Source organism: Monodon monoceros, unplaced genomic scaffold (assembly GCF_005190385.1).
Source record: "Monodon monoceros isolate NGI ecotype Baffin Bay Population unplaced genomic scaffold, NGI_Narwhal_1 Super_Scaffold_19, whole genome shotgun sequence".
NCBI classification, from domain to species: domain Eukaryota; kingdom Metazoa; phylum Chordata; class Mammalia; order Artiodactyla; family Monodontidae; genus Monodon; species Monodon monoceros.
The window spans coordinates 4,293,230-4,318,020 of NW_021703775.1; the positions used below are offsets into that span (position 1 = coordinate 4,293,230).

General features: G+C 44.6%; 1 protein-coding gene across 1 annotated transcript in view; it reads right to left on the reverse strand.

Annotated features, from left to right (window-relative positions):
- Positions 1 to 24,132, reverse strand: part of SLC9A4 (solute carrier family 9 member A4) — a 56,893-nt gene extending 32,761 nt beyond the window's left edge. Inside the window, exons 1-3 of the mRNA XM_029232451.1 lie at positions 23,877 to 24,132; positions 18,352 to 18,812; positions 17,260 to 17,262 (exon numbers count right to left, since the gene is read on the reverse strand). Coding sequence (XP_029088284.1) covers positions 17,260 to 17,262; positions 18,352 to 18,812; positions 23,877 to 24,132 — 720 coding nt within the window. The remainder of the gene's footprint in view (positions 1 to 17,259; positions 17,263 to 18,351; positions 18,813 to 23,876) is intronic.
- Between the last annotated feature and the right edge of the window lie 659 nt (positions 24,133 to 24,791).

Sequence of the window (24,791 nt, forward strand, 5' to 3'; positions counted from 1 at the left end):
TAGCAAACTGTCAAACCTGAGGAGGGGTTGTGAGAACCCCCAATTTTACAACCAGTCAGTCAGACATGTGAGAGGTCCAGTCTCGGAACTGGTGCCTGAAGCTGGGGAGTCTTATGGGACTGAGCCCTTAAGCCTGTGGGGTTTTGGGGTTTGTGCTAATTCTGTGTGGTTAGTGTCAGAACTGAATTAAATTGTAAGACACCAAGTTGGTAACTGGAGAGTTGGAGAACTAGTTGGTATGGGAAAAAACACGCACACATTTGGTGTCAGACGTGATGCTGTAAAAAAAAACAAAACAAAACAAAAAACAGCTCAGAGAAGTCTCAGAAAATGGCCCTTTCCTGTTACTTTTAACAAGCTCACCAACCTCCCAAGATCATAGTACTGGTAACCCTTTATGGATACCACTGTAAAAGTTTGCAAAGCCCTTTCAACACACAGAATGATGACCAAGGACAGCAGCCCATCACCCAAGCCTTAGCAGAGGTGGAGAGTCGATTTCAAATGTGCTGATATATTTTTCTTGATCAATTTTATTGAGGAATGATTTACATATGGTAAGCTGCATCTAAAACAAATGAACTCTGGCCACTGTATACACCCGTAAGATAACCACAGTCAAGATCTAGAACAATTCCACAAACCCAGAAAGGTTCTTCATTCCTTTTTAAAAGTCCATCCCTCCCTCCAGCCCTGACACCAGGAAACCACCGTTCTACTGTTGTCACCATAGATTAATTTTTATTTATATAAATTGAATAATAAAGTACAGACCCTTTTGTGTTTGGCTTCTTCAACTCAGCAGTTGTTGTTACAGGGATCAGTGGTTCATTCCTTTTTATTACTGAGTAGTATTCCACTATATGGCTAAAAGCACAATTTGTCCATCCATTCAGTTGTTGAAGGACATTGGTTTCCTGCTTCTGCCCACCACCCAGCTTTTGCTCTTGGAATATTGCTGCTATGAACATTCACGTACAACTGTTTTGCACAGAGTTATGTTTTCATTTCCCTTGGATATACAGGAGTAGAATGGGTAAGCAGCGCTATAGATACACGTTAAAAATGTAAGAAACTGCTGTCTACATCTATACAAGCGGCTAGAATACCATAGACTGGGTGGCTTATAAACAACAGAAATGTATTTCTCACAATTCTGGTGGCTGCCAAGTCCAAGATAAAAGCACCAGCAGATTCAGTGGTGAAAGCGATTCAGTGGTGAAAGCCTGGTTCTTAGATAGCTGTCTTCTCGCTGTGTTCTCACATGGCAGAAGGGGCAAGGGAGCTCTCTGGTGTCTCTTTTATGAAGACACTAATCCCATTCATGAGGGCTCCACTCTCATGACCTAACCGCCTCCCACAGGCCCCACCTCCAAATACCATCACATTGGGGATTAGATTTCAACATATGAATTTCCGGGGGACACAGACGTTCAGTCTGTAGCAACTACCAAATTGTTTTCCAAAGACATTGGATCGTTTTCCATTCCTGCCAGGAATGTATGAGATTTCCAGTAGTTCCATATCCCATCAACTCTAGCCACTCTGATAGGCGGACTCTCAACCACTGCGCCACCAGGGAAGCCCCGATCACTCCTATTTTTGAAAGCGTTTATGAAGAATAAGTTTTTCCTTAAGATACAGGCAAGATGTCTTATAGCTTTTAATTTATTATTTATTCTATTATTATCATTTATTATTATTTTTACTATTGCCTTTATTTTACTTACTTCAGATTTACCTTGCTGTCCTTTCTTTAGTTTGAAGAAATTACCTGGAGAAGTAGAACATATGTCATTGATTTTAGAACTTTAAAATCTTTACTCTAAGCATGTAAAGCCATACATTTTCCATTTGTTAAATGTATTTTTTAATTTCCCTTGTAATTTCTTGTTTGAATCATGGATTATTTAGAAGTGTATTGTTTAATTTCCAAATATTGGGATATTCCTTAATGTAATTTATTTTTAATTTAATTCTGCTGGGGACAGAGTGCACACTCTGATTGCATGGCTTCTAAATCTATTGAGGCTTTTTTTTACAGTCAAATATGTGGTCTTTTTTGATGAGCATGGTATTCGAACTTGAAAAAAATGTATGGGGCTTCCCTGGTGGCGCAGTGGTTGGGAGTCCGCCTGCCGATGCAGGGGAACACGGGTTTGTGCCCTGGTCCGGGAGGATCCCACATGCCGCGGAGCGGCTGGGCCCGTGAGCCATGGCCGCTGAGCCTGCTCGTCTGGAGCCTGTGCTCTGCAGCAGGAGAGGCCACAGCAGTGAGAGGCCCGCGTACCGCAAAAAAAAAAAAAAAAAAGTATGTGTTGTAGTTGCTGGGCACAGCGCTCTATGAATATCAGTTAGAAGAAGGTGGTTGATGGCGCTCAGCTCCTCAGTGTGTTGCTGCCATTTTGCCTATCTGTTCTATCATTTTCTAAATGAAAAGTAGTAAAACTCTTGCTGTGATTGTGGAATTGTCATTTCCTTCCTTTAAATTTGTCCATTTTTACTTCATGCCCTAGTACTGGGTGCATACATGTGCATCATTGTTAGGTGTTCTTGATGAATTGACATTTTTTTGTCATTATGAAACGTCCCTCTTTATCTTTGTAAAATTTTCTACCTTTGCGTCTATTTTAATTGACATTAATATAACCACACCAGCATTCTAATGCCTGGTCTACCATATGTCTGGTGTAGTTTTGCATCCATTTATTTTCAGCTTGTCTGCATCTTTATAGTTGTGTTTCCTGCAAATAGGATGTACTTGGGTCTTGCTTTATAATCAATTCTGATAATCTCTGACCTTTAATTGGAGTGTTTAGTCTACTAAGATTTAGTATAATTATTGTCATGCTTGGATTTAGATCTACCATTTTATTACCTGTTTTCTCTTTTCCTCCTCTGGTTTTGTTCTTTTCCTACATTCATTTTGATTATTTGAATACTTTTTAGAATTCTTTTATAATTTTATTATTGGCCATACCTCTTTGAATTATGTTCACTGGCACTCTACAATATAACTTTCTTAACTTTTTACAGGACACTCTGGGTTAACACTATACCACTTCACATAAATAAAGAAAACTTATAACCATGTAGGTTCATTAAATGTACTGACGTTTAACTATCCTTAAGAACTGGAGTGAAAAAGCTCTTCACAATATTAAATCTCCTGGATTTCTTTGACACTGAAAGCTGATAGCTTAATGATAACTGATTGCATACTTTTGACTACCAATCCCCCTAGACTTGATAACCACAGTCACCACCATGCTCATGGCTCCTTGTAAGGGTAACATCTATGACAAAGCATCTGAGGGGGAGGGGACTTGTGTGGCTACAGTACTTTCAACCAGAGACCTCTCATTCAAGAACAGGAGTTGACAGACCCTTGAGAAATGTGTTCATAGACTAGGGACCATGAAGTAGCTTGAGGTGAAACCCTCGGTTCAGTTATGAGCTGTAGCAACCATGCTTTCTGAGAAGTATGGAGATAAGGGACCAGGTGTGGATGAACAGAGAAGTCTAATGAGGCAGATGAAGAGATTATGAGAGGCCATAAGGAGGGATGGGTTATGAGCACAAAAAACTGTGAATAATAAAAGCTAAGGAGTAGAGGACAGATGATGGAGGAGATTATGTGGAAGCTACTTGGAGAGGGAAGAGAAATGCAAAGATCTACAAAAATGCAGCAGAGTCTGAGCAAGTGGCCAAGTTGCATCTATGGAGGGGCTCTGGAGTAAGAATATGATAGTAATTAGCACTGTTCACCCAGTATTTCTTTTCCTTCAAGACATCTGATAGGACTGCATGTCCAGCCTCTACCATGTGACTCTGCCTGGCCAAATTTTGTGTTTAAATGAGTTTTGAGCAGAAGCGATATGTCCTTTATGGGATTGGGCATTTGTTTGCAGAGGTGAGGCTTTCCATGAATCTCCTCTCCTTCCCTCTGGCACAGAGACCGGCAGTGCTCAATACAATGGCTGCTCTATAAGCCCAGATCCTGAAGAATAGAATGGAATGGAATGGAATGGAATGGAATGGAATAGAATAGAATAGAATAGAATAGAATAGAATAGAATAGTTAGAGGGTTCTGTTGGCCAATAGAAGACAAGAAGTGTAGGTAAGAAATATACCTTTGTTGCTGTAGGTCACTGAGGTTTGAAGGGAGGTTTATTACCAGAACATAACCTGGTCCATGCTGACTGTAAGATAAGATCTGAAATCACTAAAACCAGCTAGGTTCTAGTTACAGCCTCTGTGAGACCCTCATAAAGAACTTCCTATTCCTGGGTTACTGTGGGGTCTTCTATGGGATGAATTATGTCCCTCAAAATTCATATGTTGAAGTCTTGGGCTTCCCTGGTGGCTCAGTGGTTAAGAATCCACCTGCCAATGCAGGGGACACGGGTTCGAGCCCTGGTCATGCAGTGGAGCAACTGAGCCCATGCGCCACAACTACTGAGCCTGCGCTCTAGAGCCCTTGAGCCACAACTACTGAGCCCACGCACCACAACTACGGAAGCCCGCGCCCCTACAGATCGTGCTTCACAACAAGAGAAGCCACTGCAGTGAGAAGCCAGCGCACCACAACGAAGAGTAGCCCCTGATCGTCGCAACTAGAGAAAGCCTGCGCGCAGCAACGAAGACCCAACACAGTCAAAAATAAATAAATAAAATAAATAAATTTTAAAAAATTATAAAAGAAAATTCATAAAGTCTTAATTGCAGAATGTTACTGGATTTGGAAATAGGGTCTGTAAAGAGGTGATTAAGTTTAAATGAGGTCTTAAGGGTGGGGCCATTAATCCAATAGGACTGGTGTCTTTATAAGGAAAAGGAAGAGACACCAGGAGTGCACACAGAGCAAAGGCCACTGTGAGGACAAAGCAAGTGATTGGCCACAAGCCAGGAAGAAAGGCTGCAGCCTCCAGAACTGTGAGAAAATACATTTCTGTTGTTGAAGACACCCAGCTTGTGGTATTTTGTTATGGCAGCCTTAGCGGACTAATAGAAGATCTATGTCTTCCTGATTGTCTTGTGTATCTTTTAAATTAATCATTATTGCTTGAGCTTGCCATAAACCCAGTTCCTTAAAAAAAAAGCCTAACTAAGTACTGACTCTACACCTGTAAAAAAGCATTGGTGTCTGCATGTGGCTGATTCGCTTTGTTCTGCCACAGAAACTAACACAGTATTGCGAAGCAATTACACTCCAATAACGATCTATTTAAAAAAAAACACATTGTAAGTTCAGAGTCACAGCACCGTACAGCAGAAATGATCTTCACTGTACATCAGATGCTGGAAAGGTACAGAGAATAACACACACACACACACACACACACACTTGTATTCATCAGGCTGACACAGGAACTTAAATAATGAATCCCGTTAAGTTTCCATTTCGTATGAAAGGGCACTGGCACCATAAGTTGTCATACAGCAGTTCCTTGGCAACCACTTTCTTTGACTATTAAAGGAAATTAACTAAGAAATAAGAAACCCAGCAGTTACGTAGCAGTCTCCAGAACGATAGAGCCAGAAAAAGACAAATAGCATATGATACCGCTTATATTTGGAATCTGAAAAAAAAAATGATACAAATGAACTTCTTTGCCAAACAGAAACAGACCCACAGACATAGAAAACAAAGTTATGGTTACCGAAGGGGAAGGGGGGTGGAGAGAAAAATTAGAAGTTTGGGATTAACATATACATACTACTGTGTATAAAATAGACAACCGACAGGGACTTACTTCATAGCAGGAAACTATACTCAACATTTTGTATATGGGAAAAGAATCTGGAAAAATATATATATAACTGAATCACTGCTGTACACCTGAAACTAACACAACGTTGTTAATCAGCTATGCTTCAATTTTTTAAAAAAAGCTAAAAAAAAGGGACAGAAAGCTTTTATACTTCACTCCTTAAAGGAAGGGAAAAAAGATCTGAAACTCAGGACACGAGATTAAACATGGGATCTCCCGACTCCCTTAGGACGGACATCCTTGATCAATAGCGGCTTATAATCTCAGAAAGGCCAGGAAGATGACCTAAGCGGAGGTCAGAAAATTTAACAAAGAGAAGTAAGCAGTTGGATTTTATTGATTTAGGGTGCAGCAAAGATGTTTCTTTATGGAAATTCTTTTCAATTTAAAAAGTCTGAACATTCTCCTCAGCCTGAAGAACAGCAGGGGAGAGGACAGGCCGTATTTCATAGCTGCTATTCCCGCCTACCTGCCAATGGCTCCTACAAACGTATCTCCCTCCAATCTGTCCTCCAGGCTCCAGACTTCTATCTCTAAAACTACGTCAAATTTCTTTTCAGTGGCCTGTAGGTAAATGAAACTTAGCAGTTCAGAGCTAATAGCAATCATACACCCACACCCACCCCTGTTCCTCAGCCATGATCTCTTCAAGGAACCGCCCAGCCTGGCCCCTCTGAGTCTGAGCAATCTTCCCCTCCCATCACCTCCATGCAAACACCCAGAGGACTGACTTTCACCATCTGGTGCTAGTACACCTGCAGGACAGGAAAAGACATTTTAAGGCTGTTTAACCTCCAAACTTTTTAAACTATAAAAGCGAACATCAGTTGTGACCAGTAGATGTCAATTCACTGAAGACTAGCTCAGTGATTTGCTTCTTCTGAGAGGGTCAGTCTGGCACAGTGGAAATGTTACCGAGTCCAAGTTTGCTCTGCTGGGCGCACGACAGGCTAATAAACTGGAGACGAGGTGCTGGGCAGACTGAGAAGATGGCAGACTAGTGTCTCAAAATAACCATCTTTTCACGGTTTGGATGCCAGTTTCTTTTATAGCACAGAGAGAGGGAGGAGATGAGGAAGTAGAGTAAAAAGGCCATAAGATTTGCAAATACCCCCTGGAATGGCCAACCTCGGGGAGGGGATGTGTTCATTTCTTCTTTCTTGCAGCCATTCGCAGGTGGACAGGGTCCGGATGCTTCCCTGAACAAAGGCACTTTGGTTTAACCTTCAGGCAGAGGGGCGGGGTTCCCGAGGCAGGCCATTGTATATAGACAGTGTCCTTTTAGTGAACAAAAGCAGCAGAAAGCAAAGATTAAAGCTAAAAAAACAGAGCCAACATGGAGTCAGATTTGGCCCTTCTCTGTTACAGAAGGAGCAGTTTCTGAGAAAAAGTACTGCTCAGTCATTTTTTTTCATGAATGAATGAATGACGAATGAATAAATGAAAGATTCAGACTCAAGGGAACTCTGTCTCGATCAAACAGGACTAAACTTTGAAATAAAGTAGCTGGATTTCGTGAGCTCTCCATTTTCTCCCGTGCTGCTAGTATAATGCTCGCTTACGTGATCCCAGGTGAGTAGGAGGAAACTGGGGCAAACCACAGCCTGGGGACAGAACCAACGGCTCCGTCTCTGACCCATCACCTGGATGTGATGTGACAGAGCCCGCCGCAGGACAGGTTCTGCCAGAGACCGTTCGTTTTACGTAATCATTGAGGAAGCCACGGGGGAACAGACTAGCTGCTCACCACCTCTTCCAAACGGCCAGCTCGTGGCACTGCTCACATGACCCCGAGCAGATTTTTTCCACACCAAAGCCCGACACACCCTTGAGGACGCATGCAGGCATGCTCTTTGGGGCGGGAGAGTCTCTTGAAAACCACTGAACTAGGAAACTCTCTTGGCTGTCTGGAGTCCCCGGCTTAGAGTTTGCTTTTCTACCAAGAAGTGTTTCTTTTCCAAATCCATTTCCATAGCTGCTCAACCCTACCTCCTGACAAAGGAAGGACACCTTGGTAACCAGCGAGGATCAGTTCTTCTTGTTGCCCTTGCGAACTGGAGTTAGTTCTAACCACCCACCAGGGGCTCACAGCTCAGGCTGCTGGAAAACCCACTTGTACCCCTCAGACTTCAATTAATCTGTTTCTTCAACCAGAAGACAACAAACCAAACCAGTGTTTCTGAAAGAGATTTGAGGAATTCCAATGACCTACGGTTGAAGTGTCCCTCTGCGACCCTGCACTGCCTGAGCGCATCTCTGAATTATTTATACGGGCCCAAGGAGCAGATCTTTCAGGCTTCTGGTTAACAAGAGCCTACAGCTGAAATCCCAGGCATGGGAATGTAAAGGTGTCTCCCAGCTGGGAAAGCTTAGGAGTCAAATTTGGCTTCTCTGTTGGTGAACATCTGACCCCCCGAACATCCTTGTTTGCTGGGGCCAACCCTGGGCTGCCCTCTGCCCTTCATTTCTCCCAGCCCCTCCCACTGCCCAACCTGGTCCAAGCGCCAACCCAAGCTATTGTATGTGTTGCATCACACACACACCCGCGGGCTCCATGGCCAGTACCGTAACTGATGACCAATGGCAGCTGTGATCTGAGGGGAAGCTCACCAGGCAGACCTCCAGTGGCTTTGATGAGAGTCAGGCCAGAAGGAAGATGCCTGGGCCCTGGGCCGGGTGGGCGCTTCCCTGTTGGTGCTAGGAGGGTGGTGCGCCTAGTGTCCATCTGGGGTTGAGGGCTGATCCCCATTTCCAGGCCGACCGACACCAACCAGATGGTCCATCTTGCATGGAACCTCCCCTCGAACCCGGGAAGGGCAACGGGACTCTGATTCTTCACCTACCAGGTGCCAGCGTCTGTCTGATTTCACAGCCTCCACAGAAACACCCTCTGGGGTCAGACTAAACATTCCCATTTTACACATGAGGAAGCGGAGGCACAAAAGGATGGAGTCATTTGCTCAAGACCACACTTGTTGGGTTCACGCCTCCCTTGTATATATCCACATTCTTGCCCAGAGGAAACTGTCTACTTGTAAAGGTATCTGCAGCCTCTCTCCTCCTTTCCTAGGAACATGCAAAAATTGAAGGTAAATAAGGAGGTAAAAAGAGGCCAAGAAAAACATTGCCCGACACTCCCCCGGAGAGAGTCTGTTCAGGTCTGTGTGCAGCGCTTCTCGCGGAAAAGCTGAGACTGCCAAGTCCAGACAGATGGGGCATCGCTTAGGCTGTAAGGAAGGCTCTGTGGCTCTCAGGCACTCATGGAGGTAAACGTCTATAAATAACACACCGACCCTGACACAGGTTCCAACGTGTGTGCTTCTTTCTCACACCATCAAGCAATTAACTCAATTTGACACCATCTACTTGGAGACAGGGTCGGATTCCACAGGTTGAGGGCTCAGCCCCACAGGACAACCTCCCCTGGCTTCAGATGCCCACCGCAGGTCCAGGTTGTCACCTGGGCTTCTAACCCACCTGCCATAGTTGAGAGGTTCCAACAACCCCACCTTGGGCTCGATTAATTTGCTAGAATGGCTCACAGAACTCAGAGAAACATTTTACTCACTAGGTGACCGGTTTACTACAAAAGGATCAAATGATATCGCTTATATGTGGAATCTAGAAAAAAGGGTACCAATGAACTTATCTACAAAACAGAAGTAGAGTTACAGAGACGTAGAAAACAAACTTACGGTTACCAGGGGGTAAGGGGCGGAGGGATAAATTGGGAGATTGGGACTGACATGCACACTCCTGCATGTAAAATAGACAACTAATAAGGACCTCCTGTAGAGCACAGGGAGCTCTACTCAATACTCTGTAATGACCTATCTGTACACGTATAACGGATTCACTTTGCTGTACACCTGAAACTAACACAACATTGTAAATCAACTATACTCCAATAAAACATTTTTTTTTTTAATTAAGAAAAGAAAAAGGAACTGCCAGGTGGGAGAGATGCTTAGGACAAGTTCTGGGCCAAGGGCAAGTTCTGGGGCAGGGGTGAGGCGCTTCCATGCCCTCTCCAGGAGCTCCACCCTCCCCGAATCTCCACCAACCTGGAAATTCTCCAAACCCAATCCCCTAGAGTTTTTATGGAGGCCTCATTACTTGCGGTTGGTTGATTAAATCACTGGCCATGGGTCACTGAATTCAATCTCCAGCTCCTTTCCTGGAGGCGGGCATTGTGGGTGGTTTAGGGAGGGAGACTGAAAGCTCCAACCCCCTACTCACAAAGTCCATTCCACTGGCAACCAGCCCCCTTCCTTAGGTTACTTAGGGGCTTTCCAAAATTCGCCTCATTAGCATAACAAAAGGCAGCTCTCTTCACTTAGGAAATTTCAAGGGTTTTAATGAGCTCTGTGCCCTGAATGGGGACAAAGCCCAAATATATATTTCTTCTTATAAATCATAATATTAGAAACGCTTTGTACTGAACCCTGTGCCAGGCACTGTTTTAAATGCTTACCTGTATCAACTCACTTTAACCCTCAAACAACCTGATCTCCAGTTTACAGAACTGGAGAAAGAAAAGGAAAGGAAAGGAAAGGAAACTGAGGCCCAGAGAGGTTAAATCACCCATCTGAAGTCACACAGCTTACTAGTACAGGAGCCAGGACTAGAACCAAGGCATTTGGCCTCACTGTCCATGTCCTTGGGCACAATTTACTGCCTCTTGAATGGGATGTTCCTGGAGCTAGGACTTCTTTGAGGTAGGAAAATATAAACCAGGGAGAATCCTGGAGGAAAATTCACCCTCAAATGAATGTTTTAAAAAGTCTTTTCCGGATTAGACGCAGCTTCCTCTGGCAAGCTGTTCCCTGCCATCTAGCTTGGTTTGAACTCGCCATGGCATCCTCACACCAGCAGGGTCCATGACCATCCCCCATCACTGAGTGATGGGCAGAGGCGCTCAGCTCATCTCCGTGCACACAGTGCCCAGGACAGCGTCCACAGACTCCATGAAGGTGCGGCAAGGAAGGACACTGAGACTCTTCTCTCCCTGCGTGCCTACCCGTGGTTGCATCCCACCTCTACCCTTTAGTCTCAGGGAGCAATTCCAAAGTTCCATGATGGGAGCTGGTCAGAGGGGGAGCCCCCTGGTTTGCTGGCAGCTTCCCTGACAAATCCCAATTCAAGCGGAGTGTCACTCTTGGGAATCAGAGGAGGAGGGCTGCGGTCACAGCACAGCTTGGGCACAGCCTTTCCTAGGCAGCCTCAGCATCTGTGATGCTCAGAGCTCCCTGCTGGGTCCTACGATGATGGCGGGAGGCCTTAGGAGAAAAATCATGAGGGTCGACAAGGAACTAGTCAGCAAAGCTGGGCTGATAAAGGGATGCAAAGAGGAGATGAGAAGAGGTCAAAGGAATTCTAGAATAAGGGATCAGGAAATTCAGGCTCTAATGCCAGCAATAAGAATGCATAATAAATAGACGGGCAAATTGAATGAAAGGTATAAGGTCAATGCTAAGAAACTGTTCTTACTGATTGTGGGCTGGGAAAAGCAGTGGGACTATATCTTTTGGATACTGAGCCACATAGAATAAATTATATTCAATAAATGACTTCCTTGACAGTCTGTGTGTTTTTAATAAAAATACCAATGAAGAAACGTAAGCACCTGGAGATCTGGTAATTCACCTGAGAGGCTCAAAGGACCAAGAAGGGCCAGTACAGACATGCGGGCACAGACGTGCCAACTGAAAATTGTTGCTCGCCGGCGGGTTCTACAAGGATGAAACCAACGGCCTCTGCAGTCGCTGACCTCAAACACCCCCTGAAAGGAGTTCAGGGCAGAGATCAGGAATGAGGCTCTCTGTGCCCCAGGTAGATAGTTTCAGGAGAAGATTTTATGAGCCCAATTTCTTGCATCTTCTCATATCTAGAAAAGCACCAAAATCATTAACGGTGACATCTGCTCTTCGTGACTAGCGGCAACCTTCTGCCAAAGTGTGTGCTTTGACTCCACGAACCCCCTTCACCAATATCACATATATATGACCTCCCCTCTGACCTCTTTGGAGAAGTGCGTCCAAGCTCTCTGAGAGGCTATCTCCCAGGCTATGGTCCACATTTTGCCCCAGACAACTTAACTCACGACTTTCACGTTGTGCAATTTTTTTCAGTTGATAGACATCTGGGGACAGGGGGGTCCTCTGCTCTTAAGCACCACTGCTCCTTCACAAAATGGGGACAGCAATCCTGCCGCAGTAGGTTGTTACAAAGCTCTAAGAAGAAAAAGCAGATAAAATGCCTGCCAGTGTGACTAGCCCAAGGGTCCTGCTCAGAAACTTTATTGCAGCTCCCTCTACCACTCTCTCGTCCACCTTATGCCTAGAGAGTGGACTACAGTGGCAGCAAGATGCGAAATGAAGACATCACCAGAGGAAGGAGGGAAAGAAAGTGGTGGGGAGAGAGGGAGGGGTGAAGAACCATCATGAAGTAGGAGTTAGGAGCAGAGATGCTCTGGAGCCAGGCTGCCTGGGTTCCAACCTCAGTGGGGGATGCCGGCACCTCCCAGGTGAAGTGGAGGAGGGGACATGGGCAAAAAGATGATACAAACCGTGGTGGCATCACCTTGCTGCTTACTCAGCAAATTGATGCAGGAAAACCCGGGAGGAATACAAATATAAGAACGATCTGCCTACAATACATGAAGCAGTGCCATGTTTAAAACCAAATGCTTGGGCTTCCCTGGTGGCGCAGTGGTGGAGAGTCCGCCTGCCGATGCAGGGGACGCGGGTTCGTGCCCCGGTCCGGGAAGATCCCACATGCCGCGGAGCGGCTGGGCCCGTGAGCCATGGCCGCTGAGCCTGCGCATCCGGAGCCTGTGCTCCTCTCCACAACAGTGAGAGGCCCGCGTACTGCAAAAAAAAACCCCCAAAACCAAAAACCAAATGCTTGTTAAGAGGGAGCCAACCGCCATGCATGTCCCTGAGTTGGTGTGATAAAAAATAAGAGCTAACATGCCTGGAGTTCCCACTGCACGCTGAACACGCTCTACACTAACAGCTTAATGGGAATTTTCCAGTGACCCTACGAGCTAAGTAATACCATCACCCCAATTTTACAGAAATTAGGCACAGAGATGACCAGAATCTTGCCCGGAGCCACATACTGGACTTGGCCAAACAAGCCAGTCCTGTTTTGGAGAAAGCACTGGATTTCCTACCAACTGGACATGAGCCCAGTCTCCTCAGAGGTAACAGATTGGTTCTCTCCTGTTCCTCTCAGCTCCATGAGTTGAAAATTCAAAAGGTAAGAATAAAAGAAAAGAGATTGGGAAGAGACAGACCTGGGCACCGATGTCCGCTCTGTCATGGCCAGGCAGGATGCCCTTGTGCAATCTATTGTACTCCCTTTGCCTTATTTTCTTCATCTGTGAAATGTGACTATTAATTCAGCCTCACAGTAAAATCTAAGGATTTAATAAAATAATAAATGTACAAGTGACCCCATACAGGGCCTGGGTATAGTGGCTGCATCTCTCTTATTGCTATGATGCTGGCCATGAGATTTCAACTGGGGATACTAGTTATTATTTGAAAGCTACTGGGGTTTTGTCTCTTCTCCCTTTGCCCACCATTAAGGAAGTTCTCATGATTGGAGTCATAACCTAAAATATTCAGCGAGAGGGAGAATTAAGTGGACAAGAGACCTGGAGGGTCAGGTTCATTGCTCTTTCGATGGTTTCATCTCCTCTGGAGCATTTCCTCTTTAGTGAGAGGCAGCTCTTTTCGTGGGATAAGGATATGCAAAGTTGTCACATGTAACCCACTAATCACAGGTCTCTCTCTGGATGACTCAGACTTTCTGCTGAAAGGGCCCGCTTGTGACGGCTGCCCTCGGGAAGGCTCCCTCCTCAGTGAAAGGGTGAGTCCAAGGCCCTTGGCTCAAAAGACAACTGCACTGCATTAAATACCAGTTGCTCTCAAACTGCTTTCTAAATCCGGCCCCGAGCTTCTCCAGTTTCACGCAGGGACGCAGAAGTGCCCCAGCACACACTTAATATCACTGTGCTGTGGGTGACCCTAGGGTGACCCCAGGGTGACCCCGAGTGACGTGTGGGCACCTCCATCCCCACCCCGGAGCCAGCACCGCAGCAGCTTCACCACGTGGAGGTCACAGCAGTGCCCTCAAGCAAATACTCTGGTCAGCTGAGAATTACAATTTTATTGGGAAATGATCATTTCAAAAAGAAAGTCCAAGTGGAAACAATTAAACTTTGGGAAAGTCAAACAAATGCAGTTAGCAAAGAAACCCCAGGCTGTGATTGGCTCTAGATGTAAAGTCTAGAGAAAACTCAGGCTGAAGTGGGTCTCAAGTTCAGAGGCAGCACCACAGAGGGAACAGAGCCACATGTTTCCGTGGGTTGTTAACAAAGACTATGTCTCGGCAACAAGGTTTGTAGGTTGTATCAAGAAAGAGCTTTTTGGTCTGTGAAAATTAAGTGAGGTGATACCGTCATTGCTAAATTTCTCTAACCATTTAGGAAGGGAAAGTTGGATAATTATCTCAGAATGGGCTGCCAGGAGGTGGCCTTGATGTTGACACAGATGAGCACCCTCAAGGGCATTGCTTTCGTGGGGTTACAGTCAGCAAGGGACCCCAAAGAACTTGGATATGAGTAAAATGAGATGCTCTCTGGATAAACTGTGAAACGGAGGCATCGTGGCTCAGAGGGGTGCCTTAGGAGGTGGAATTGGTTCCCAGCCAAGGGGACTTATTCCACTGTAACAAAACCCAAAGGACGAAAGCACCTGAAGAAAGAATGGGTGGAGACAAATCTAGCCCAGACCTTTCCCAGACGTAGCATCGTTTTAGATCAAGATGTATCAGCTCTCACCATCTAAAGGCCATGAACAAGTAGTTCCCAAACATCAGCCATCCTCTGAGGTGCTGGTTAAAAATACAGATTCCCAGGCTCTATTCTCAGAGAGTCATTGCTCTTTGGCCATCTGCGTGCTCACCAAGCCCACCTGGGGGATTCTGAGGCAGGTGGCTTGAGGGCCACACACTGAGAAATGAGATACGTAAATGGGAAGGCAGGCTGGAGTCCAGGCTCCCCTGGCAACCGGCAGACAACTTGGCTTTCTGAGATGCTCGCCAAGCAGGGAAGAACAGGCAGGTCTGATAAGCCTAGTATCTCGCTCAATAGTTAGAGGTTCTCATTATGAATGAATACCCTGGCTTCTGACTTCAAGTGTGGGTCTCCTCCACTTGGTGAATCCACCCCGGATATCTTGGATTATTTTCAAATGCTTTTCCCCCCAGTACTATCCATTTTGGCATAAAGTCCTCATGATAAAATATTGCGTGCCATGATGAACAACAAGGTCCTACTATTGATATATAGCACAGGGAATGATATTCAATACCCTGGGATAAACCATAATGGAAAAGAATTTTAAAAACAATGTATATGTGTGTATTACTAGGTCACTTTGCTGTACAGCAGAAATTAACACAACGTAAATCAACTGTACTTCAATAAAATAAATAAATTAAAATTTAAAAAGAAAAAATAAAGAAAATTATGAATAACAACACTAAAAAAATTGTGTGCCAGGTGAATTAAATAATTAATTGTAAAAGGGAGAAAAATTAAAAAACAAAACAAAACGTGTGTGCATGTTCTTTGGTTAGGCACAGTCTCGGAAACCAAAATGTGAAACCCAGGGCAATAAAAGAATACGTTAGTAGGTTTGACTACATACATATTTAAAAGTTTTACAGATAGAAGATACATGACTTAAAAAAATTTAAGTGACAGAATGGGAGAAAATGTTTGCTTTTTATGTAACATTCAAGTTTAGCTAATTTAAAGTTTATCTAAAGCTTAAAGTTTAGATAATTTAATGAGTCTACAAATCAATTAAAAAAGAAATAAAACAGCAACTGGTCTCAAAGAAAAATTGACAAGAAGCGATATTTGCATACAATAATTGGGACATGCTGATAAAAAATTACTCATTGTTTATAGGAAATTCAAATTTAACTGGTAACCTGTATTTTTTTTTTAAGTCTGGCAACCCTGAAAGGACGTGAACTTCCAATTCATAGCATGAGAAACACTAATGATCCACAATCTTTGAAAAGATGCTTAGTATCATCATGCAGATTACAGCAAACATGTGTCATCCTTTTTTGCTCATTAGATAGGAAAACATTAAGAAAGCAATGCCCCTTGTTGACAATGATACAAGGAAATATGCACTTAATACACCGTGTGTGGAAATGCAAGCCCATAAAGATTTCTGGAAAACCTTGGCAGCCGTATACATAAAAACTAAAATTAAGGTTTAATATATTTGGTAAAGTGAGAAGGGTTCTGAATGGCTCTACTGCAAGTTCCTCCTGCAATCTGACCCCACGGTAAGGTCCCCCAGCCCAATTACCCTCCTTATCAAGGGACCAGGCACGGTACTCGTATATCCATGTGTACTGGGGATCACTTCCCTGACAGCCTGTGGAATTACTCAGAAGACTTTGATGGGCTTCCCTGGTGGTGCAGTGGTTAAGAATCCGCCTGCCAATGCAGGGGACACAGGTTTGAGCCCTGGTCTGGGAAGATTCCACATGCCGCGGAGCAACTAAACTCGTGTGCCACAACTACTGAGCCTGCGCTCTAGAGCCCGCAGGCTACAACTACTGAGCCCGCGCGCCACAACTACTGAGGTCCACGTGCCTAGAGCCCGTGCTCCGCAACAAGAGAAGCCACCGCAACGAGAGGCCCGGGCACTGCAACGAAGAGTAGCCCCCACTCACCGCAACTAGAGAAAGCCCGCGCGCAGCAACAGACTCAATGCAGCAAAAAAAAGAAAAAAAAAAAAGACTTTGAAAAAGAATAGATACATATATATACATAACTGAATCATTTTGCTGTACATCTGAAACTAATACAACATTGTTAATCAACTATGTTCCAATATAAAATAAACATTTACAAAAAAAGAGAGCAGGGGACCTCGTCTCATTCATCATCATTGCCACCCAAGCAGTTAGCACTGTGCCCAGAACACAATAGGTACCAAATGAAAGTTTGTTAAATAAAAACTAAGTCAATCACATCATCCCCTAGGAACCAGGAGGTACCCCATCCTTCTACTAGTTCCTCCCACAGTCCCTGATAGCTCACTCGGTTCCCCAGTGCAGCACCCATGTGGCCCGGCATGGTGTGCGGTGGCCTCCTACCCCGGGCTGTGAGTATAGGTGACAAACACACTTGTCATTAGTCTCATCTGTTTAGCATTGGTGTCACTCTATAACCTTCTGGTGGGAATCCCTCCTTCATCATTTGAATGAAGAGGAGGTGATTATAGCAGCATCTCTCAAATTTTTAAGTATACCTACTTTTAACCCAAAAATTTCACTTCCAAGAATATATCCTATAAAAAGACTCACAAGTACGAAAAGAGATGCATGCAGAAACAAGAATACTTATCGCAACACTGTTTTTTAAAGTGAAAACTTGACAACCACCTGAATAATCACCCATCAAGAACTGGTTAAATAAATCTTTATAAACGTAATCTATGAAATACTCTGCAACAGTGGAAAAGACCTAGAAAGAAGTCCAAGATTTGTTACATCTAAGCAGTACATATGATTTAATGCCACCCACTTTATGTAGAATGATGTATCAATACATCTATATCTGCGTACGTATATGCATGTGTCCATGATAAAAATGGGGAGAGAAACGCAAACTGGATCCAAGGGGGAGGGAAGAGGGTCAGGCGGAGGCTTTTGTGTTTGATGCTGTATGATTCTGTACTATTTAAGTCTTTTACACTGAAAATGCATTCGAGAATTACTTATGTGACGTGATATAAATGTAAGAATAAGAAAAGTCCATCAAAATTTATATAAAATCACATAGACTAACTCCTGGTGAAGGTTTGCAGTAATGTAAGGAAACTGGGCAATGCGGCAGCCAATCAGGAATAGTTCAGCACCTCTAGCCAAAGTCTAGCCTTAATGCTCTGCGCTGATCTGGCCTGTAAACGCTTCTCGGCCTCTCTCTGGAAGGACTCCTAAGCAAAGCTGCTCCGTCACATTCTCCGTGAGAGTCACGGAATTGAGACTGATATACAAGCCAATGCATTTGTGCAAATCCTCCATCATCTCCCTCCCTACCCCTACCTTTTATTTAACTTCATCATCTAAAACAGAGCTTAAAAAGGAAGCATATAAAGGGAAGGAGGGTGAGGTCCCGTGACTGAGAGAAAATAAGACACAAGTACTGCTTGTCCTAGTGCGAAAGCCCAGAAAGGCCTTAAACCCAGAAGAGCCTTTGGCCACAGTTTCTGCTTGCTCAGTGAAACACCGAATTCACTAAAGAATCATCCTTCCTCTCTCCTGCTTCTCCTTTAAAGAAGCCAGTGGATGGCAAGCAGCGTAGTGAGTAAGCGTGGCCACTGTGCAGATCCCAAGGGCAGTGGCCAGACCTGGGGCCACGCTGCCCTGGCCCATCTCTGTCCTGCTGAGGCCCAGGCCTGCCTGGCCTTCTCCACCCGCCAGGCCCCTTGTCTCCCTGGGGACGGGGGGGGGGGGGGCGCATCTCCCCACGCTGATGCCGTCGTTGAGGAGCGCCTCCCCAAAGATCATCATGTACAGCTGCTGATTCACCCGCGCCTCTTCGAACACGGCCAGCACGGCCACGGGGTCCACGGCCGAGATCAGGCTCCCGAACAGCAGGTTCTGAAGCAGGTTGACGTCACTCAGGCCAAAGGCCTGGACCTGGCAGATGAGGTAGAGCGAGAGGCCAATGCCGAAGGCATTGATCAGGGCCCCCAGCCCTGCCCACCACAGGATGGATCCGATGTTCTCGAAGAAGGGCCGGGCGGGCATGAAGTACCCGCCCTCCAGGACGATGGGCGGGAGGAGGTACAGGAAGTAGATGCTCGAATCCATGACCGGAGGTGATTTGTGGTCGGTGCCGAAGATGATGGCGCCCACCAGGGCCCCAACCAGGATGAGCAGGCAGCTCTCAGGCATGAGGCCCGGCAGCCGGTGGTAGAGGTGGAAGCCTGCGGAGAGCGGAGAACCACGTTTAGATGTTGGCAAATAACCCGGCTCTGGCCCCCAGGACACCAGGGGAGGGGTGTGCGCGAGGCCTTTCAAAGCCACACAGATGGCGGCATCTCCGGGCCCAGCCTCAGCACCCATCTGTAGCAGGAGCTGCAAGTGTGGCTGTGGCTTGGTGTGAGGAAGTGCTTTCCATGCTCAGTGAATGTTCCAGCATCTTCTCAGCCAGCCGTGCCCTCCTGTTTTCCCCATCCTGAGGGATCTGAGCGGTGGAACTCTTCTGCTCTCATGCAAAACCCACCTTTGAAGCTCCTGCAAGAGCCTATCACAGTGACGTAAACCCCAGCTTCTTCCAAACTTACCTCACCTCACTTCCTTCTCCACCACAAACAAATGAATACAAATGAAAAGTCTTTATTTTGTTTCCTTCATTTAACCAATGACATTGCCACCCAGTCAGCCACTTGAGAGGAAATCAAGTCGCATTCTTATGGGGACCCCGTCACCTTTGCCCCTTCGTGCAATTGGCAACCTATTTCATCAGTTACGTCTCCCACTAGCTGTCCCGGAGGTCCGTCTCCTTCCGTCCACTCCTGCAGCCACTGTCTTCACTGAGGACCGCCCCACTTCTCATCCTACTTACTGCTGTGTCTTCCTGATTTCCTCCCTCTCCCTCCCTGTCCCGGTCTATTCCACATCCTGCTACCAGATGACTATTCTACACCACGTTATCTGATTGTTCAATTCCCCACCTAAGACTCCACACAAAGCGTCTCATGGAATTTAAACAGAATATTTGTTAAGCATCCCTGTGACGAGAACAACCTACTGTAAGTCCTGGGAGGGGGAGGGACCAAACATGTTTTCTACAATTCCAGCTACTGATGAAATTTTAGAAACGTTCTTAACAAATAAGAAGATAAAGTCAATATAATGTACAAGTATACAGAGAAGTGTATATTGAATATATCAACAAATATGACAAGAGATCCAGGTACAGCAGGCCACCTGGGGCTCTCCCCGAGTCCATATCCCACACACCCTGCACTGTCTTCATGCATCCTACCTTATAGCCAAGCTCACGCCTTTTCATCCTGGAGGCCTCCTTTCTTGTCTTTACGTATTATTATCGTTGCCTGCATTGTCCTTCTCTCCACCCTATTTTGGTCCTCTGCTCAATCCTTGAGGCTAAGCTTTTCCCAATCTCTTCCCAAGGAAATAATATGTCCTCCTTTGAATTACTGTAACATTTTATCTGTACCTGTTCAACAACGATCCCTTTCTACCATTTTTGGTCCATGACTTTTCTCCCCTACTAATCTCTAAACTCCTCCAACTCAGGCAGGATGGCACACATCTTTATATCTCCCCAAAGCGCTTAGCAAGATGTCTTGTCCATAACAGCATGTCTAATTGCTAAAAGAATCTTTCTTAAGTGTACAAATGAATGAATGAACAGGTCAGCTGTTCATCAGAGAAGCTCTTGCATGGAAAGGAGAAGTTGAACAGGTTTTGGAGAATGAGTGGGACTTACATAGTTGGACAACAGAGGGAAGGCATTTTAGGAGGGGAGAACTCCAGGAGAAAGAGGGGAGAGACAGGGATGGCCCAGCCAGATATTTTTGACGTTCACTGAGGAGATTCATCTGGCCAGAGCAAATTTTAATTGGGAAGAGTACTGATTTTTAAAAACAAATTTTATTGGAGTATAGTTGCTTTACAATGTTGTGTTAGTTTCTGCTGTACAGCAAAGTGAATCAGTTATACGTATACATATATCCCCTCTTTTTTGGATTTCCTTCCCATGTAGGTCACCACAGAGCATTGAGTAGAGCTCCCTGCGCTATACAGTAGGTTCTCATTAGTTATCTATTTTATACATAATAACAATAGTGTATATATATCAATCCCAATCTCCCAATTCCTCCCAACCCCCCTTCCCCCTTGGTATCCGTACATTTTTTCTCTACGTCTGTGTCTCTATTTCTGTTTTGTAAATAAGATCATCTATACCATTTTTTTCAGATTCCACATATATGCATTAATATATGATATTTGTTTTTCTCTTTCTGACTTACTTCACTCTGTATGACAGACTCTAGGTCCATCCATGTCTCTACAAATGACTTGATTTCATTCCTTTTTATGGCTGAGTAATATTCCATTGCATATATGTACCACATCTTCTTTATCCATTCCTCTGTTGATGGACATTTAGGTTGTTTCCATGTCCTGGCTATTGGAAGTGTACCGATTTTGACCAAGCAATGGAGGGCCTGAAATTCAAGGCTAAGGATGTAGCCTCCCTCCCATAGGTGTTGGGGCCATGGAATGTCTCCTTAGGAAGTTTTAGGTTCAGCCATCCAAAAACACGTGGGTTTCCCTCACCACAGCTTTGAACTGCTCCATCCACCATCAGCAGGCAGGTTAATACAATGGAGTATCAAGAGACATTATTCCAAATCACAGAGCCCACTGGCTTCAAGACCAGCTTAAGGCCTCCTTCTAAAGTCCTGCTCTGTCCATTTCCTAATAACAGCTTCCTTCCTCTCCTCTCTCCTCCTTCTTCTTCAGTTAGTGCTCATTTTAACCACACTTAACTTTTAAATATGTAAAGTAGGCGGAAGAGCCCATAGTGTAATTTTCTCAGGCCCTGTGTCTCCCCAGTCTGGTCCTGCTTCCAGGGATCTAGTTTCCTGAAATGGATCCAATGTCACCTGCCTGAAGCCAGGTTGCATCTACACAGTGATAGCAGGAAGAGGGTTTAACCTGTAAGCAGGGCCCTTTAAGGGAAATGCTATGTGAATTTCACATTTCAAAATTCTTCTCCCCTTCCATAATGGACAATAGAGTCAGTCACTTTGAGGTTTTAGTTCCCTGGCCTGAAACTTAAAAGGCCGCGAATAACAAAGTCCAGCCTGAAAGTCAAAGATGGCCCTATCGGAGCACCTATTAGGCAGTGCTAGATTCACCCATCTTCCCCCTTGAGGCTGGGGACCACAATCATTCCTACACCTTGCCTGGGTGCTCAATAAATGTGTCTTGATAAAATGACGGAATAAAAGAATACTAGTGATTATTAATTATATTTTGATTCAAGATTTATAATATAGAATCTAAAAAAGCGATATGGTTTCCTTAAGTGTTCAACTTTTATGTCTTTATTATTATTTTTTTGCCCCAGGTGAACAAGCTACCATATATAAAGCTACAAGACCAGTACTTGCATCACAGTATATATTCAGTAAATTTGACCTTCTTTTCATGTACAATATAAAAATAATCTGAATTCTTAAAGGCCAGTAAATATGAAATTGTGCTTGAATAAGCATGATCCAACTGATAACCTACTCCAGTTATTTTCTTTTTCTAAAGTATGTTGAGTTGCATCCACATGAAAATCAAGAACGTTTAAACAGTGATTCTATGAACAATAGCGTCCTTACAGGACTCTGAACTTGTGGATGTAGTCTGGGCACACACAACACCTCTAAAGGACAATCTGTGTCTTATGTTAATATAAAACATATACTTTGCGCCTTGAGATGTTCACTGATATAGAATAGAAGCCTCTTTTCCATTAGAAAATTCTTATTTGTACCAAAAAGAGATCTCAGAAATAATTTCACAGATGAACGAACTGAGATGAAGAAAGACAGAGCTAGTCAGTGGAATCAGCTAGTTTCCTGAATCCAGACCAACTTCACCCATTACTGTGAAAAGGAAGGGAGTGGGTGGAGTCAGATTCTCTGGCATTTTGACAAAGGAAAACTCAAGATCACATAAGACCAACTTGAACGTTCTCAGTATTCACATGGTTGCATGACAGGTGTTAGACCCCTAGCTCTGAACTGAGAATACCATCTCTTTGGAAACCCATTTTTACTTGAGCCCTTCTCAGAAATAATGTGCAGCCCTCTGTGTCATTTAGTCATTTGATAAACTGCACAAGAGTTCTTCAAACTAAGAATTTCATTCTATCTTCACATCTTATGAGCTCAAAATGGACAGCAGTTATGACGGGCACCTAATGAATATGCCAGCACCCCCCCAACATCCATGGGCAGGGAGTTAGATGAAAAGACAGAGCCCAGTATCCTGATGCCAAGGAGTTAACTGCCCGATTTCATGGCTCACCCCATATTTCACAGCTGTTCCAGAGGAAACATATAAACAAGCACTAACATGATTCATAGGGTCTATTTCAATGAGGCAATCTTATCTACTCAAATAACAAAGCTCATAACTAAAGCAAAGGAGACATTATGCTTGACAATTAAGATATTCGTATTAGTTTCCCACTCTGAAATAAGCTGTTTCTAAGGAGACAAGGGGGTGAACTTGGAAATTAAATGGTCACAGAGTGGAAACCATCATTTTGGTTTGGGCACAAAGAACCCTGGTTAGAATTTCATCTATTAACTTGAATCCACTTTATGTCACAGAGGAAACCAGGGGTGCTTCACTGGTTCCATTCGACTCAGGTGTAAACAAAGATTTTACTGACAGATACCATCTCTATCCCACCATATCCCATCACTGAGTGATACGAGTTGCTTCTGGTTGCCTTGTTTCTTGCTTTCTGTCAATTTTCAAGGAGCACATGCCACTTTTAAAGAATAAACAATGCGCGTCGTTGATGAAGCCCATGGTTCCATGGCCAAGAATGAAAGAAGCACATTTTACAGAAGAATCGTTCTATGGTTCCTGAAATTTCCAACAGGCGTCATTCCAAGCTCGACATACTTTACTCTGTATTTCTTAAAGCATGGAACTCGAGATTTTTTGATGCCAAATAATGTCACATGGTTGTTACCCTGAAAGGAGAGGAAATCAAAAGAACCGAGAGCGCAAAAGTAGGTTCTTAAATTTCAAAACACAACCTGAAGTATTAAATGGCTTGACAAAAATCAGTTATGACTTTCCCTTGACTCAGGAATAGAATTTTTTATGTAACAGCAGCAAGAGTTAAAATCCACTTAATTCACCATCTACAAGGCATTTTCACACACCTTATCTCACATGGAAAACAACTCCCAAAACCAGGTAGATGTTTGGGGCCTTACCTATTTTTGCAAGGGATGCTAGGAGTATCCAGAGGGTGACCTCGTAAGGAATTTGCACATAGTCGTAATCCAGTGAGAAAACAGATACCGTGTTAGCTGGCTCAGAGCTGGCAGCAGCAAACCGAACATCAGGCTCATGCTGGGGAGAGGAATTTGTGGATTCATTCAAATCAGAAGATGCTCCACCACACTTGAGGGCCACCAGGAAGAACAACCAATTCCAAGGACCGAAAGGCACAAGCATCTGAAAACCCATGCTGTGGGCTTCTCTTACTGTGTGTGCCTTTGTGTGCTGCACTTCTGAAGGGAGGAGGTTTCCAGAGAGCGGCAGCATCTACCTGGGTCACAGGTGAAACACGCACAGTCCGTGGGCCATTCCGGGAAGAGTCCGAGCACGTCATTGAGTTCTGAGTATAGACATTTTCAAAATCACCTTTAAAGTATTTGTGTTCAGGCAACTCAGCCTCTGGCCCAAATGCATCTAGTCATTCAATAGACTTGAGAAAGCCCAGGGAACTACCTGTGCGACCTTCATCCGATCGTGATTTGAAGAGCAATCTATGAAGCAAAAATACTTCTTCATTCAAAGCTGTTTCCTCGCCTCACTGCACACTGGTTTCGCTTTGTGAGTGAAAATTAAAAAGGGCACCACGGTGCTCATTCCAGATGTCACTAGAGCCCTTCTAACCAGGAAGAGAATTCTTCCCTCTTTTCCAGATCCTAGAAAAGGAGCTACCTGTTCTGCACCCCGTCCTTCTCTCCTCCCCCTGCTACCTCACTTGTTTTGAATGGCCGAGGCTGCAGGTAGCTCTTGAACTACACTTAATTATTTGCTCAGATATGACTTTTGTAATGAAATGCTTTCCCTGAGTTCTCTGGCGGGGGGGTTACACTGCTGACACCTAGTGGGCGGCC